The sequence below is a fragment of the Impatiens glandulifera genome, chromosome 1 (assembly GCF_907164915.1).
Source record: "Impatiens glandulifera chromosome 1, dImpGla2.1, whole genome shotgun sequence".
NCBI lineage: Eukaryota > Viridiplantae > Streptophyta > Magnoliopsida > Ericales > Balsaminaceae > Impatiens > Impatiens glandulifera.
In genome coordinates, this window is record NC_061862.1 from 142,071,531 (window position 1) to 142,090,238 (window position 18,708).

General features: G+C 31.3%; 1 protein-coding gene across 1 annotated transcript; it reads left to right on the forward strand.

The window, feature by feature from the left end:
• Positions 1-11,094: 11,094 nt before the first annotated feature.
• On the forward strand, positions 11,095-15,494 carry LOC124945810 (endo-1,4-beta-xylanase 5-like). The gene is made up of 7 exons (XM_047486313.1): positions 11,095-11,676; positions 11,813-12,133; positions 13,106-13,170; positions 13,366-13,383; positions 13,580-13,642; positions 14,582-14,705; positions 15,147-15,494. Exons 1-7 carry the CDS (start codon positions 11,095-11,097, stop codon positions 15,492-15,494), a joined length of 1,521 nt encoding a protein of 506 aa, XP_047342269.1.
• Positions 15,495-18,708: the final 3,214 nt, after the last annotated feature.

The window sequence follows — 18,708 nt, forward strand, 5'->3', positions numbered from 1 at the left end:
TGAAATTCACACCAAATTTAAATGTGAATTAAGGTGAAATTTAATCCAAATAAAAATGATTTTGTTAATTGTTACAATTAACATTAATGCCTTGAATGAGTCAATTAACAAATATTATTAATTGCTATTGTAACAAAATAAAAATACTTATTTGCTATCAATTATGATTATGTTCTAACAATGTAACTTGCATTTTATAATGAAGGGGAAATATTAATGTAATAAAAAGGCAAACAAGGTTAACTATTGGATGGATGGATTGCTAATTATTGAATTGTATTCATGAATGGTTTTAGGGTTTAATTTCCAATTAAATATCCCTTCATGTTAATTTTTTTCAACACATCATCTTATCATTTCTCACTCTATAATTCCAAAAAGTTTTTTCTTATTTTTATGAATGTTCTTCGAATTTCTTGACTCAATTATTTCCATTTGATACATAGTGATTGGATTCAGGTAATTTTGTCAAGTTCTCTTTGTGGTGGTTTTTTTATGCTAAACTATTATAGGTTCTATTGTACCATGGGAAGCAGCCACCGACAAAACTCTCTAGCACAAACGAGAGACGATGAAACTATTTTAAGGGAACAGTAATTTTCATAGGCCTTGGAGCAAACAAGAAGATTTTTTCTTCGTTTTATTTAATAATCTATTGTATTTCTTCTATTATCAATTTTTTATTTATATAGTATTATTTATGTGTATTTGTTCGAGATAATATTACCAACAATCTTAAAATAGTTATCATATTACTTATCTAGAAATTTTACAAGTTTCTGGTTTATTTCATAAATGACTATCGAAACACCTACTTTCAACATGAGGATGTCGATTTCCCGTTAACCATCTAGATAAGCCGGAAATGTTGGATGGCTCAAACTTTAAGAGATGTCAGCATAAAATGTTTTTCTCCCTCACTACTTTGAGTTTCGCACGATTCCTCGCGGAGGATCTCACACTCCTAAGATTATGAGACAAATGTGGCCTCATAAAAGGATGCAAACGTGCATCCGAAAGTTGATGAGCAAGCGATATCGGCCATTAATGCTTGGCACCATTCATATTTCTTATGTAGAAATTATGTATTTAATGGTTTGTCAAATTCATTGTACAATGTGTATAGTGAAAAAAATACGACCAAAGAACTATGACAAACTCTTGAACGTAAATATAAAACTGAAGATGTTGGTGCAAAAAGGTTTATAGTCGGTTGATTTTTGGACTAGAAAATGGTATATTTAAGACCGGTCATTGAAAAAATTCAAGAAATGCAAGTTATTTTGCATGAAATTCATGATAGGGTATGAATCTAGGAGAAACTTTCTAATTGGCAACTATTATTAAGAAGTGGCCACCGTCTTGAAACAATTTTAATAACTACCTTAAGCTTAAGTGAAAGGAGATGAACGTAGAAAAATTGGTGATCCGTCTACGCATTGATTAGGAAAGTAAAAGTGCCCCACATAAATACTTTAGTCAAAATGTGGCTTAAGCAAATTATGGTGGAATATGGTAAAGACAAGAAGAAACACAATTTTTTGTCAAAAATGAGAACCTTCATCCTAAAGGTGAATTTTTTAAAAAGTTCACGGGAAATTGTTTTAATTGCAATGACATGGGCCATAGATCTTCCGATTGTAAAAAGTCGAGGAGTATTTGAGAGGCTAACTTAACTCAAGGATTGTCGGACATGGATATGTGTGCGGTGATATCTGAGATTAACTTGGTGGTGTCTAATCCACGAGAATGGTGGATTGAAACAGGAACTACAATACATGTTTTCTCCAACAAAAAAGTATTTTCAAGTCTCAAAGAAGTGAAGAATGGTAAAAAAAAATTATGGGGAATTCTGTCACTTTGGATAGACAAGGTAAAGGAAAAGTGGTATTAAGGCTGTCTTTGAGGAAAGACTTAACTTTGACTAAGTGTTGTATGTTCCAGAAAATTTGGAAAAAAATGATATTTGATTCCTTTTAAGTAAGCATGGTTATAGAAATGTGATTTAGTCGAAAAAATTATTTTATCCAAAAGTGGAATGTTTGTAGGTAGAAGTTATGTTAATGATGGGATCTTTAAGCTCAATGTAATGGCAATTAAACTAAGTATGAATGAAAAGAATAACTCTTCTATTATTTGTTAGAGACTTCCATTTTATGACATGGTAGGCTAGATCATAATAATTATGATTCAATGCATCGATTAATATAAATGAAGAGTATACCTACATTCGAAATAAATAAGAAACACAAGTGTGTAATATATGTTGAAGAAAAATTATCAATATAATACTTTTAAAACATTGAAATAAATAATAGACTACTTGACTTAATTCATACAGACATGGGTAATTTAAAAGAAACATCAACATGTGGTGGAGACAAATAATTTATTATTTTTATTTATGATAACACAAAATATTGTTATGTGTATATTTTTAAAAGTAAAGATGAAGCCATAGAGAAATTCACTATTTATAAAAATGATGTTAAAACCAGCTTCGTAAAAAGATTAAGGTGCTAAGAAGTGATAGAGAAGGTGAATATGAATCACCTTTTGCCAAGTTATGCGCTCAACATGGTATAATCCATGAGACGACTTCACCTTATTCTCCTAAACAAACGGTACGGCTGAGAAGAAAAATAGAACATTAAAAGAAATAATGAATTCACTTTTATTAAGTTCTGGTGTACCACAGGACATGTGGGGAGAAGCTATTTTGACGACTAATTACATTTTGAATAAGGTCCACGAAAGAAGCTAGATAAATGTCGATATGAGTTAAGTCATTAAAGAAAATCATCATATGAATACTTACGAATGTGGGGTGTCAAGCTAAGGTAGTGTAATATTACCTAAAAAGGTAAAAATTGGACCAAAAATTATTGATTGTGATTAAGACGTCACCCTATTCTCCTAAACAAACGGTACGTCTAAGAAGAAAAATAGAACATTAAAAGAAATGATGAATTCACTTCTATTAAGTTTTGGTCTACCACGGGACATGTGGGAAGAAGCTATTTTGACGACTAATTACATTTAAATAAGGTTCACGAAAAAAACTAGATAAATGTCGATATGAGTTATGTCATTAAAGAAAATCATCATATGAATACTTGCGAATGTGGGGGTGTCAAGCTAAAGTAGCGTAATATTACCTAAAAAGGTAAAAATTGGACAAAAAATTATTAATTGTGATTAAATTGGATATGCACATGACAATAGTGCTTATCGTTTTCTTGTGATTAAATTGGACATTCCGGATATTCATAAGAATATGATAATGGAATCAAGAAATATATCGTTGTTTGAATATGTATTTTCATATAAGTCTAATAAGAATCACATTCTACAAAAATATTTCTTGAATAAGATGAACAAGAAAAGGAAAATGAAGTTATGATTGAACATAGACGAAGTAAACGAGCTAAAAAGGAAAAATTCTTTGGTCCAGATTTTTGTACTTTCATGATGGAAAGTGAATCTCAAACGTATAATGAGACAATTACCTCATCTAAAGGGCTTCAATGGAAAGATGCAATTAATTGTGAGATAAAATATATCTTGCAAAACCAGACGTGGAAACTAGTGGATATAACTCTAGGAAATAAACCACTAGGTTGCCGATGGACTTTCAAAAGGAAAATAAAATTTAATGGATCAATCACACAAAAAGATATAATACATAATGACAAAAAATAAATTTATTAAAAATTGAAAATTCAAACGTTAAAGTGAAGGAAACTAATTCCTTAAAAAACTTATGGATATCCTTAGGAGCACACCGAATTCTCCAAAACAATAATTTATTTTAGAGTACCCAAAAGAAAAACTCGGTATTTTGCTTGTAAAATAGGTTTTGAGAGTTTTAAGGGGTTTGGGATGTTGTTTTTTCTAAGGTAACTAGATAATAGCATTTATAATCTACCTTAAAAATTTGAACTGAACATTTGAAGTACAACGCTCGAATCTCCGAAAATGGCTCTAAGTTACCATAGTTTCTTTAACTTTGTTGGTTTTAATTGAAATTACTAGAGAATTTGAATTATACACATCCATAAGGCGATAAACACTTTACAGAGCTGAATTCGGAATAAAATAAGTGAGAAAATGTGTTTTAAAAAATTATTAGAATCTTCATGTGGCTTTGACTTTGTCTATTGGAATTCTGTTTAAGAACAACATGAACAAGCCCAAGAACTTTGCCTGGGCTTTTCTCGGTCGGGCCTTCCGTCAACATTTTTTCTTCCTTTTTCAAAAATAACTATAAGACAAATAAAATCATAATAATATTAAATAAATTCTCCAAAATTCATCTATATATCAATAAATAACTTATTTTATATATTATGGTTTATTTTACCCAAAATTAAGTTTTTCAGAGTCCAATCGACACGACCACGACTCCAAAAGTTACTATTTATCTATAAAAATATATCAATAGTGAGTTAATTTATTCAAATCTAAGGGCTCGTTCTCTTTGGGTTTTAAAGAAACCCAACCAAAATCAATTTTCCAATCAATCACTTCTCAACAATCATATCACTCATTTTATTAATAAAATTAACAAAATATCCTCTATTTTAAAATATTATTTATTATTTTATTTATATATATACCAATACACTTTAAGTCTTTTTATCGAAAATAATCATCACCTCCTCAAAATCATCACCAATCATTATTTTTTTCTTCCTCTAGATTTTTAAAAAAACCTCAATCCGAACAAGGCCTAACTCATTATATATCTTATTATTTATTTGAATTCCAAATTAATTATTTTGAGAATCTAATCGTCGCGACAATATCTTCAAAAATATTTATTTATTTTAAATTCCGAGTAATAAGTATACATATGAATTTTATATAATAATTTGAGATACTCATATTTTGGGTTGACCTAAACACTAACCCTAAATATGAATTTGGATAAGATAATTTAGTTTGGGTTAAATTTGAATTGGCTTTAATTTGAGTTGAGTTGGTTAAAGTACTAAAACAAACTATTAAAAAAAATTTAACTCACCCTCTTCATCCGCTCACATGCCAGCCCTCGAGCCCTCTACTAATTCTAGATATCCCCTCATCCCTTATGCATACATTATTAATTTTCTAACTTATATATTTAATTTTGTAAATAAAGTGTTAAAAAAATTAATTTTGATAAGTTTAAAAATGTGTTAGACAAATCAAAACTAATTAAACATGTCAAAAACATGTTGTTGTTTTTTGGGAAAACGGTTAAAATCATTTCATTAAAATCCCAAAAGTGGGAAGGTCGTAAATCAAAGCTAGACAAACCCTAGCTATGATTAAGGATGACAATCAAAAGACCTAAAAAAACTGATTAGTAGCATTCATACATTCTAAAAAAACAGAAATTACAAACAGAAAAGACTACATTCAAACATAACTATCCTAGCTTGGGATTTTCGCAGGCCATCTATCTTCATTAAGAGACCTTCTTCCCCTTCCTCTTCCTCTTCCCCTTCCTCTGAAGATGTAAGAAGATTGTATTGAAGAGGATGATGAGTATTGTTGTTTCTCATTTTCAATTCTCTCTTTATACGAGACTGTTCTGATTTGATAGAAAGAATTATTTCTAAGAATTTCGGGGTTTTTACCTTTGTTATCTTCAACTTGAATTTCTGTGTTTTTGTCTTCCTTATCTTCGGCTTAAGCTTCAGACTCCTGACTTTTCTGGTTTTTCTGATCTTCTTCTTTAGTTTTATCACATTTATTGTGTAGGAAAGTATTATAGAAAGCACACCTCTTTGGTTTCCATTCATAAGAGATTTCCATGACATTGTGCTTTCCTTTTATGTCAACAACTGTCATTTTCATTGGCAGGACACTCCTAGGATGCACTTCAATACTAATTCTAACAAACGACAAGTGCTCTCCTCCTTCAGTTATTGGGTCCATATACAATGGTTTTCCAATTATATTTGCAAAATGACTAATTGCTTCAACATTGTACATGTGGGCTGGATTGTTCCAATGCTTTAACCAAAACTGGGTTGTTTCTATTAGTTTGCTTTGTTGATTCATCTCTTTTGACCACTTTTCCAGCTTCATGCAACTTGATCCTATGTAAGTATGCTCTTTCTTTAAGATTTTTTTAGATTTAAGCCCTTTTTGAACTGCATGAAGTAGAGATCATGTATATTTACATAAACTTTTTCAAGCCCCTTTTCTCCCCACTGTTTAATTAGAGTCACTTTGATAGTTGGGAATGATACTCTATTTTTTCCAATAAAGTTTCCAACCACTACAAACTTCCGGTCTTCAATACATTTCTCATCTACTTTAGAAGGCAGTTTGAATTCAAAAGGAGAGTTGAGTACCTCTACCTTTGTTTGGATATCCCCCAAGTAGATTTTTCTTTTGTAGGCATGTTCTTCAGATTTATTTTATGCTTTATTCTTCCATACCTCATTGAATTTCCATGTTGAATTACTCCTGATAGTGTAGGTCTTAGTTTTGGGAGTCTTCATTAGCTCCTTCATTGCATTAACTGACCATTTAACTATTTCCTCATATTTTGTTTTCTTTAGTAAATTCCAGTCTTGGAGATAATGAATATTAAGTTGGACTGTTATTTGCTGAGCTTTCTCTTTACTGATTGTGATTTCACCCTTCTTAGCATGCATTAAGAGTTTTGTAATCTGGTTTTTAAGACCAAATAGGTTGGCTCTTTCATTATAACCAACATTCCAAATTACTTCTTTCTTTCCCTATTTTCCTGTAGTATTTTCTTCGGAATTTTTAACAGCAATTGGTTAATTACCTTTGCTGCATTCCTGTTTTTCTTGGATTATTTTTTCAGCAATCATATCAATTTTCTTTTCAGCCACCTCCCTTAAACCTTCCATTACAAATTCTTTGACTTCATTATACTTATTGTTTTTCTTTCTTCCCATTTTAATGAAGAACAGAACAAAACAACAAAGCAATTGAGAAAAGAAATTACAGAATATGGTATACTAGAAACCCTAAACCAGAAACCCTAACCTTCCAACCAAGCTCTATAGATGATTGACCGACCTAGCAATTAGAGTCGATACCATGTCGTTCGTATCGATTGTGTCGATTGTGCAACAATAAGCGATCCATGACCTTGATATCGTGCAAATCGTGTCGATCGTGACATTCGTGTCGATCGTGTCGTTCATGTTGATCGAGCCGTTTGTGTCGATCGTGACATTCGTGTCGATCGTGTTATTCGTCTATTCATGATGAGAGAATTTGTTGCCAGAATTTTTGCTAAAACATAAAATCTCCAGAGCTTTTCTCTCTCTTCCTTGAGTCGAAATATGATGTCAAAAACATGTTAAACGAGACTAAATAGTTATAATTACTAGACGAGCTAAAAATATGTTAAATGAGTAAAAGAGAATTAAACGATTCAAAGACATGATAAGGCAAAATAAATCAAATATTTGTAAACGGACTAAAATCGTGTTAAATGAGTCAAAATGTGTTAAACAAGTCAAAAATATGTTAAATCTGATTAAAAACGTGTCAAACCGGGGTATAACGAGTCAAATACTTGTTAAACGGGTTAAAAATGTGTTAATCGAGACAAAAAGTGTTAAAATGGGTTTAAAATGTATTAATTGAGACCAAAATGTGTTTAAACGGGCTTAAAATATGTTAGTTGAGACAATATTTTAACGGATAAAAAAATGTTGGACGAGAAATACATGTTAAATAAGATAAAAAAATAAAAAATAATTTGGATTATCAATCCATACCTGATCCAACCCATAACCATAATCCAATCCATATTAGTGAATGATATAAGTTGAAAATTTTAATTTGAGTTTAATACTTATTGAATTTACCCATTTTTCAACTCGGTCATGAGTGTCATTTGATGTTAACTTAGTTACGTAACAAATATTGTTGTTTTTTTTTATCATTTTCAATTTAGTAAGAATCTATTAATTGGAATTGGAATTGAAATTGATGATAAATTTGATAAACTTTTTAATAATTAAAAATGGAATTGAAATTATTATTTCATTGAAACTATTATTAATATAGTATTGTAATTTTATAGATCTCAATTCCATTCGTTTAGGTCGGAATTATAATTTCAAATTTTATTTTATTTATATTTTTTCAAACAAAATAACTTATTATTTTATTATTTAAAACATGATTAATGTTTATAATCAATAATATATTTTTTTTAAATTTATGATATTAAAATATCGAACCAATGTCTTTTTTATGTGAACCAATATCTTTTTTATGTATTTATTTAATAAGTTACATTTTGAACTAATATATATATATATATATATATATATAATATTTTGAATCGATATTTTGTTTTTGAATTTAAAAAGTTAAAATGTTGAATCCATATATTTTATTGTTTAAATCTATAAAATTAACATTTTATACCGATATTTTATTTCAAAAAATTAAAACTTAAAAAATATTTTAACACTTGAGTTATATTAATTGGTTGTCAAATCAATATTATAATAAAATAGATAATATATATTAAAATTATTTTTATTATATTATTTTTTTCAAACATAGAAATTGAAATTTAATTATAATTCTATAGTTTTTTTAAATATACGAATTGAATTGTTATTTAATGTCAATTCTCATTGAATTGTCAATTCTCATTGAATTGGAATTAAAATTTCAATGTCAATCCAATTACATTTATCCAAACATACTCTTAGTGATAGGGGAGTAAATTTGAGAGAGGGAATGGGAATGGGAGAGGGAGATAAAGGGTGAGGAAAGAGAGAAAGAGAAAAAAATAATTATTATTTTTTCAACGAGTTAGATTACATGTAATTCTCTCTCAAATATCTTCTCCCAAATTCCTTCTCCAAATCATTTCTCATAAATTTTTTATCATTTAAATTTCTTCATTATAATTTATACAACTATAGTTTTTTCTGTTTTGTTATATAAATGTAATTTTCTTAATCATTACACTATATATATATATATATATATATATATATATATATATATATATATATATATATATTATTTCTAAACTTAAAATTTATTCAAAATGATAATAATTAGTTATATAATAATAAAAATATATCATAATCGTAAATATAACTTGAGATTTATTTCTATGATTGACCATCATTATCTTATATATAAAAATTTATTACTAATAATATTGATAATAGTAAATATACAGATTTATTACTATTTAAATAGATATATTTTATTTAATTATATTAAATAAAGTTTACAATATTGAAATTAATAGGATGTTATCTATAATGGTATAATTATAGACATTTAATAATAGGTATTAAAATATTGGAACTAAGAATAATTTATCAACTATAAATACAAACCTTTGATTTCCTGACATTTCAACAACAAAGTGTATTTCATAATTGATCCAAAGAGTCTTAAATCAGCAATAGGTTTTGAGAATGGAGAACGAAGTAGCAACAATCTTCCTCTTCATTATAATCTTATTTTCTCTCGTCAACTCGGGTTTGTTTTCTATCGCTAAAAAAAATCTAACAATTTTTAAGTGGTTAAATAAAGAAATACATTTGTTTCTTTTTCTTTGATTTAAAGATTACTAATCATGCATTGTATATACGCATCATGTGCTTGTAGGGTTGCCAGTGGATGCTTTGCCATATGATTATAGTTTCACTGCACAAGTAATAATATTCTCAATGTCTTTTTAGATTTATGTATATAAAATATTATATATTATTGTTTTTGGATACACTTATTGTTCAGATAACCGATTCAAAGGTGGATATATTTCTAAATGTGTACACAAGTTTAAATATTGCATTTTGTTTTTATCTATTTAGTGTCTAGCAAAGCCTTTAAAACCACAATATGGAGGCGGAATTGCGGTGAACACAGAATTAGATAATGGAATAGAAGGTTGGGTAGCATTTGAGGATTCTAAAATTGAGTATCGAGTATCCGACGATGGCAACAACAAATTTATTGCAGCTCATCAAAGAACTCGAGCGTTTCACAGCCCATCCCAAAATTTCTTCTTGGAGAAAGATAAAATCTACACTTTTTCGGGTACTAATTGATTTCTTATTTAGTTTGTTTGACTGTGAAATAAAAAATAATTAAAATGCATGAACTCATTTGTTTTCTCAATTGTAGCTTGGTTACAAGTTAGCAGTGGAAATGCAAGCATATATGCCATATTTAAATCACCATCTGGGTACCATAAAGCTGGTATTACATTGGCTCAATCAGGCTGTTGGTCTATGCTTAAAGGCGGTTTATCTATAAACGTTTCAGAGTCTGCTCAACTCTATTTCGAGGTAATAATGAACGTGCAATAATAAATTTTCTTTTATATAATGATAATAAATATAAGATTCTAACATTAAAAGTTATTGTAAATAATGCTTAAATGAATTAGCTAGTTATCGAATACATCAAATAAGAAACAAAATATTGCATTTTAAAAAAATATGAGGATGTTAAGGAAATGGGTCGCTATTGTTCTATAGAGACAGTAATTGGAACTGTTATTATTCATCACTATAATTTATGTTGCTAATCTTTCATATCTATTGTTTCCTAAACTTTGATAAATATTTATTAATGTTTTTTTTTTCTTAAATACGACACACAACAAAAAACTGTCGTTATTGTTGTTTCATGTGTGTGCATGTATATGTATATATATGGAATTATTTTCATGATTTTAACCATTCTAAACAATTGCAGAGCGATAACACAAATACTGAGATATGGGTAGATAGCATATCATTACAACCATTTACTTTAGAGGAATGGAGATCTCACATTGATCAAAGTGTTGAGAAGGTAAACTTACATATTCTAATCATATTTTAAAACAATTGTGGTAGAAAATTAAGTCCTAACTATTCACAATTATGATAGGAGCGTAAGAACCATGTAAAATTGCGGTTGGTAGATATTAATGGAAAACCCTTGGCAAATACACCCATCAAAATAAGTCTAAGAGTGCCTCAGTTCCAATTTGGCTGCGCCTCAAATAGTCGCATCTTATCAAATAGTGCTTATCGACAATGGTTTGAGTCTAAACGATTCACAGTGACCACCTTTGAGAACGAGATGAAATGGTACAGTACTGAGGCAACTCAAGGGCGAGAAGACTACACAGTTGCTGATAGCATGCTAAATTGGGCCAAAAGCCAAAGGTTGTTGGTTCGTGGGCACAATGTCTTATGGGACGAACCCAAGTACCAGGTTGGGTGGCTCAACTCACTCTCAGGAAAATATTTCTATCAAGCGGTCGTTCAAAGGATAAAATCTATCGTTACAAGATATTCGGGCCAATTAATTGCGTGGGATGCTGTTAACGAGAACATGCACTTCAATTATTTTGAGTCTAGGCTTGGGACGAAGAACAAATTGTTCAACATAATAAACTCATATGACAATCATACACCATTGTTCTTGAACGAGTTTAATACAATTGAACAGCCAACTGATAAGACTAGCTCACCCGATGCATATATGAAAAGAATTCAACAAATAAGGGACAACGGATATCATGGCCCATTAGGAATTGGGCTTGAATCCCATTTCACTATACCCAATTTAGCTTACATGAGAGCTTCCATCGATAAACTTGCAACTCTAAGATTGCCCATTTGGCTCACAGAACTTGATGTTGGTTCTTATCCTAATACGGTAAAGTTTATACATTATATATTATGTATGAGCTCTGCTAATTAATATTTGTGTATACAAACTATTTTAAACATATAATAGATTAGTATTATTGTGATTTGTAATATTATATTCAAACCCTTTATATGATCTGCAGGCAATTCTTTTGGATCAAGTGTTGAGAGAAGGACATGGGCATCCTGCAGTTGAAGGACTAGTAATATGGGCAGGATGGAAACCAACAGGATGCTATAGAATGTGTTTGACTGATAATAATTTCAATAATCTTCCAACAGGAGATGTCGTAGATAGATTTTTGAGAGAGTTTATACACACCGATGACCATCTCGACGTGACCGACGATATGGGTTATTTTGAGGCAAGACTTTTTCATGGAGAATACTCATTGAGAGTCAATAATAATACAACTTTAGAACGTTACAAGAACCTCAATGAAACTAAGGAGTTTGGTTTTAACGTAACAAATCATTCGGAGAAACCTCGACACCAAGTTCAACTTATTACAGTTTGACATTAACCCTAAGAATAATAGATCAGTAGATTATAGATAGATGTACAACTTCAAAATTATGAACACTTGATGAGAGTTATAACATTGTATATTTCTCTATGATTAAGTGTACTATTTGTAAGGCATCTAATAATATTCTATGAATAAAAATAAATATCTTTTCAATTTAGTTTTCCAACCTTAATAATATCTTTCTCTTATTTAATAGTATCTTTAGTACATGAGATAATGTGTTTTTAATATTAAATTTTCTATTATAACATGCCAAACAAGTTTTTTTTGGCTGCCAAAAAAAATTGAAATTATAAAATAGAATGGATTTAATACACCAGGAGAAAAAACGATTTCGGTAATGAAATTCAGTAACGGCTGTATATAGCTGTTAAAGATATATTCCTATCAGTAACGGTAGTATTTCACCGTTACTGATAGAAATATATATGTAACGGCTATATACAGCTGTTACTTATTATATATGTCTGTAACGGCTCTTAGATTGGAGTCACCGTTACAGATAGATAATCTCTTTTTCGTTTTTTAGTTAAGATATCTTTAACGGTTTTGTCATATCACCGTTACAAAAGTTGATGTATATCTGTAACGGTATCATTTTATAACCGTTATAGAAAACGCATTTAAAGAAACGATTTGAAGGGTGCTTATCTGTAACGGTTTTGTCATATAACCGTTACAAAAGTTGAAGTATATCTGTAACGGCATCAATATATAACCGTTACAGAAAACACATTTAAAGAAACGATTCGAAGGGTTCTTATTTGTAACGGTTTTGTCATATCACCGTTACAAAACTTAGATATATCTGTAACGGTATCATTAGTGCCGTTACAAAAGCTTAGAAATAAAATCATCCAGGTCGCTTTCTTTTTTCCTTCTCTCTTTCTTCTCTCTTCTTCGCAGTCTGTTTCTTCTTCTCCGCAAGCATCAGTTGAAGTCGCCGTCGTCGATCATTCGCCGTCAATCAGGTAAGTTTTCTTCTTCTCTCTCTTCCGCCGGGTTCAATCAGATCTCCTCCGTCATTCTCCGCGCCTCCGTTGATCAATCGTCGTTCATCTTCTTTCCTTCTCCGTTTACAGCATCAAAGAGTAAGTCCATCGCCCCTGTAAACATAGATTTGAGATTGACGAATGATTGTTATTCTTTTCATATTTGTTATTTAGGTTCTTCGCCGCCGCTAGGTATGTTCTTTCAACTAAATCAAAATCAGCTTCTTTATCTATTGTATTATTCAATCTTTTCTCTAAAATTATTAGCATGATATGCTTTGGGTGTTCTAATTTTGGTGTTTAGGCAAATTGTTAAGCTTGTCTTTGATAGCTATCTGATTTGTTAAGCTAAGATAGCTATCTGATTTGTTAAGACACATTGTTGTAGGATGGGAATTGGGAATAGGTGGGTGGACATTGTTGTAGGATGGGAATTGGGAATTGGGAATAGGTGGGTGGGTTGTATATTCAAATTATTATTATTAGAATACTGAATTATTTAATTAGTTAGGCTTTGATTTAACAATGATTTACTACCCAAAGAAGACAAAATCATTACTTACGTGTGTGATTAAAGTCAGCCTATCTCTTCCACCTTCACACCCATACCTTTCCAAAAAGTCTTTGCCACACCCATACCCTTCCAAAAAGCCTTTGCCCTTTTCTTTTCTGTCATTTTGTAAAATAGGACAAACAGATGAATAAATCACTAGTGATTTATGTATACTTTTTGTGGTAAAATAGGATGATGTATATTTGACTTGAGATTAAATCTGATAACATATTTTGCGTGATTATTGGTATTCTTTTTGTGGTCTGAACTTTTGTCTATTTTTGGTGGATTGTTTCAAAATTATAGGGAAAGCATTTACATAATATGATTGTATGTTGTTAGATTATTGGATTTTAGGTTAATTAGATTATTGAATTGTTTGTTAGATATGTTAGATTATTAAATTGTATGTTAGATAATTAGATTGGAGGTTAGACATGTTAGATTATGTTAGATAATTAGATTGGAGGTTAGACATGTTAGATTATGATAGATTGTTGGATTGTATATATGTTAGATATGTTAGATTATTTGTATGTTATATTTTTGGATTGTGTTTAAGATTCTTGTACTAGCTATGTATATGAATGATTTAGGAAAGATATACTTTATTTGACTTAGTTATATTTTGTCTAGTCCAATGGAAGTTCCTGACAAAATATGGATGAATATACTTCGTACTGATCCAAAATATATCAAAGGGGTTGACAAGTTCATAGAATTTTCTGAAAAATCCACAGGTAGATCTTCAATTGCATGTCCTTGTGTAAAGTGTGCAAATCGAGTATATGAGAATAAACTTGTTGTTAGAACTCATCTGATTGTATTCGGCATCAGACAGAACTATGGTTTTTGGTATTTTCACGGGGAACATAGAATTGAACATGAGAGTGTAATTGCTGCTAGTGAGAGTGATGAAGATGAATCAAATGATGAGCTTGTAGAAGAACCGATGAATGATGTATAACAAAATAACGAGACTAATATAATCGACGAACCTGTTAACATTTGTGAGGATCACCTAATGGAAGATATTATCGTTGATTTGTACCCTAATGACAATGATCATCCTAGTGAAAATGACCATCCCGTTGATGATGCTAAGGAATTTTAGAAATTGTTGGATGATTCGAAACTACCTTTATACGAAGGTTCTCGTATTTCTAAAGCCTCATCTCTTCTTAAACTTCTTCACTTAAAAAACGTAGGTCAGTGGACAAATACGTCATTTGATTTATTGTTGGGATTATTGAAGGATGAAATTCTACCAGTTCCTAATCAGTTGCCAAATTCATATTATTAATGTAAGAAATTCATTAAAAACATGGGTCTATCGTACGAAAAAATTGATGCGTGTAAGAATGATTGCATGCTTTTTCGTAAACAACATAATGCTTTGCAGAATTGTAAAGTTTGTGGGCTGTCCAGATGGAAGATTAATCAATCTACTAGTACAATTCGTAAAAAAGTGAATGGCAAGTTTATTCCCAATAAGGTGTTGCGATATTTTCCATTAAAACCGAGGTTGCAAAGACTTTTTATGTGTTCCAAAATCGCTCCAATGATGACTTGGCATAAAGATAATAATTCTGAAGATGATGTGATGAGGCATCTGGCTAATTCAATGACATGGAAGACCTTCGATAACTTGTATCCAGATTTTGCAGCAGACCCTCAAAATGTGCGACTTTCTTTGGCAAGTGACGGATTCCAACCCTTTGCTAACGGGAAAACATCGTACAGCATTTGACCAGTAATTCTCATCCCATATAATGTCGCTCTCACTATATGTATGAACACCAACAACTTTCTTCTATCCATGTTAATTCCCGGACCAAAGGGTTCGGGAGATTGCATTGACTTATATCTTGAGCCACTTATTGAAGAGTTGATGGAATTGTGGCATACCGGTGTGAAGACATACGATGCAAGCAAAAAACACTTTTTTAACTTGCGGGCAACTCTTATGTGGACTATTAATGATTTCCCCGCATATGCGAATTTGTCCGGATGGAGTACAAAAGGGAAATTTGCATGTCCATGTTGTAATCAGAACAACGCATCATTGAGGTTGACAAATTATCAGAAGGAGTGTTACATGAGTCATCGACGATTCCTCCCGCCTAATCATCGTTGGCGCAAAGAGACTGATACGTTTGACGGACGTACTAAGTATAGAGGTCCTCCTGTTCTACTATCGGGTTCCGAAATTCAATTGCAAGCACGAGATCTAAAGGAAATTTGTTTGACAAAGTACATGCCCAAGAAAACGAAATTGATTCATGAATCCCGGGGTGATAACTGGAACAAATTTAGTATATTTTTTCAATTTCCTTATTGGAAATCGTTGATGTTGAGACATAACTTGGATGTCATACATATTGAGAAGAATATATGTGATAGTTTGTTAGGAACTTTAATGATTTCAAAGAAAAGACCAAGGATGGGATTAAAGCGAGAAAATATTTGGTCATATTGAACATAAAGTATTCCTTACATCCTGTTGAGGTTGATGGTGTTCTTCGGTGTCCAGCAGCCCCTTATACACTAACAGCAGAACACAAGAAACGATTATGCCAGTTTTTGAAAGATGTTAAAATGTCGGACGGTTTTTGTTCAAATATTGGCGTATGTGTAAACGTAGATGACAAAAAAATATCAGGATTGAAGAGTCACGATTGTCACATTTTATTACAGTATCTCATTCCACTAGCTACACGTGGCCTACTTCCTGATGATGTGTATGATGCTGTTGTGAATTTGTCAAGATTTTTTCGGTTGTTTTGCCAAAAAAGTTTACAACGTGATTTATTGGAGAAACTACATGACGACATTGTCTTGACACTTTGTAAACTGGAGAAAATCTTTCCACCATCTTTTTTTGATATAATGATGCACTTACCAGTTCATTTAGCTTTTGAGGCTTTCCTTGGAGGGCCTGTCCAGTATCGATGGATGTATCCAGTTGAACAGTATATGAGTACACTCAAGAAATACCTAAGGAACAGGAACTCTCCAGAAGGTTCAATTAGCGAGAGTTACCTTGTGAATGAGAGTATGAGCATGTGTGCCCGATATTTGGAGGATCAAGAATCACGAGATGCCTCGATACAAACTAGTAATACATTGTCCATATTCTTTTATATGGAAGAGCTATCTAATGGCACGGCATACACATATCAACCAGGGGATCGTCAACGTGCTCATTCGTACATTTTAAAAAATTGTCGCGAAGCTGAAGAATATTATAAGTAAGTACTTATAAGCTATCTAATTTCATTACTACTTATAGTTGGTTTAAGTACTTTTAGAATTAAGTTAATTTAACACTTGTGCAGCGATTTCATGCAATCATGTCAACCCAATATTTCCAATGAAGAACGGGATAAACAATATGTTAGTTATTTCAAAGGAAAAGTAAGTATACAATGAATAATTTTCAATATTCTTTTAAACATCACATTCTATATTGGGTTAACGTTAATTTCTAATGAATAATAGGTTGAACAATTAATCGATGACTCCGATAGAACAATGAATCTTAAGATTTTAGGTGGCGGACCCACAATATACACTAAAAAGTATAACTCATGCAAAATAAATGGGTACAAGTTCAACACGGAGAAACACGACGAGAGCTTGACCACCCAAAATAGCGGTGTATTGGTTGTTGGAAATAATGGGGCAGCGACAATTAACTACTATGGAGTGCTCAATGAAATCATAGAAGTATCGTTCTTTAGTGGAAGACGCGTGGTTCTCTTCAAATGTAGATGGTTTGATGTTCTTCACAAAGATCAGGGCATTAAGGTTGACAAGTACGGTCATGTTAGTATCAATATGAACAGGACTCTACGAACTCAAATGAATGACCCATTCATAATGGCAAGCCAAGCACAATAAGTGTTTTACTCTACGGATATGGCATCAAGGAGTGAATGGAAAATTGTTACTCCAATAAATCCTCGTTATTATAATTAAGGTTTACTTGTGTTTATTAAGGAATGGGTTAAAATCGCACATTTTTCTAATATACATTACATTCTCCACACACATACTAAGAAACCAAGTCTACAGGATCCAAATCTGGAGATCGCCGATATTATTATTGAGAAAGTGGTAAGTGTGGTTTATTTTATATGTTTAATTTGTGTTTGTACTAATCCAAAAATAATTGTATTTGTAGTCTGCGTTGCGCACTGCTATAGAAGAAGACCCGACTAGAAATGAACTGCAGTTGAGAGAGTACGCTTTCGGGTCTCAAGGACATGGTAGAGTTGTAGGTATGGGGGCAGGCGTACGACCAACATCGTTTAGAGTAGATGCTCGAGGTTCTTCGAGAAGTTATTATCGCACATACACTCAACAATTACGCGAGGACAACCATGTTCTACAAGAAGAAATGCGCAAAATGCGAGAGGAACGAGAAGCAAAGAAGATAGAGCTGCGAGAGGAGATTGAGGCTCAAAGACGACTATCGCGTGAAGAGATTGAGGTTAAGAGACAAATTTCACGTAAAGTTATTGAGGCTGAGAGACAGCATTGCGAGGCTGAGAGACTGCGTTCTAAGGCTGAACGTGACCAATATAGGAAAAAAATGCTTCAGATGAAGAATCAGATGACAATGATGTTATCTATGTTTCCCAGTGGTCTACCTCCCCGTCCTCCACCTCCTACTTGATGGTATTTTGTGTATTTTGGGTGTTTTGAATTATGATATTTGTATATTTTGAATTATGATATTTGGGTATTTTGAATTATGATATTTGGGTATTTAGAATTATGATATTTGAGTATTTTGAATTAATGAGATTTTTGGGTATTTTGAATTATAAAATTTGTTTATTTTCGGATTACAGGCAAACTTTGTGTATTTGGTTATTTTGAATTAATAATTAAAATAAAAAATGAAATATTAAAAATTTCTTTAACGGTTTTATAATTAAGAATGTCGTTACAGATTC

Bases quoted from the DNA above. Each gene is read 5' to 3' on its own strand.
- LOC124945810 (XM_047486313.1), top strand. From the start codon at position 11,095: ATGAAATGGTACAGTACTGAGGCAACTCAAGGGCGAGAAGACTACACA. The intron at 11,677-11,812 runs GTAAAGTTTATA...TATGATCTGCAG, and splicing joins TTGGTTCTTATCCTAATACG to GCAATTCTTTTGGATCAAGT. The intron at 13,643-14,581 runs GTGGGTGGGTTG...ATTCGGCATCAG, and splicing joins GAATTGGGAATTGGGAATAG to ACAGAACTATGGTTTTTGGT.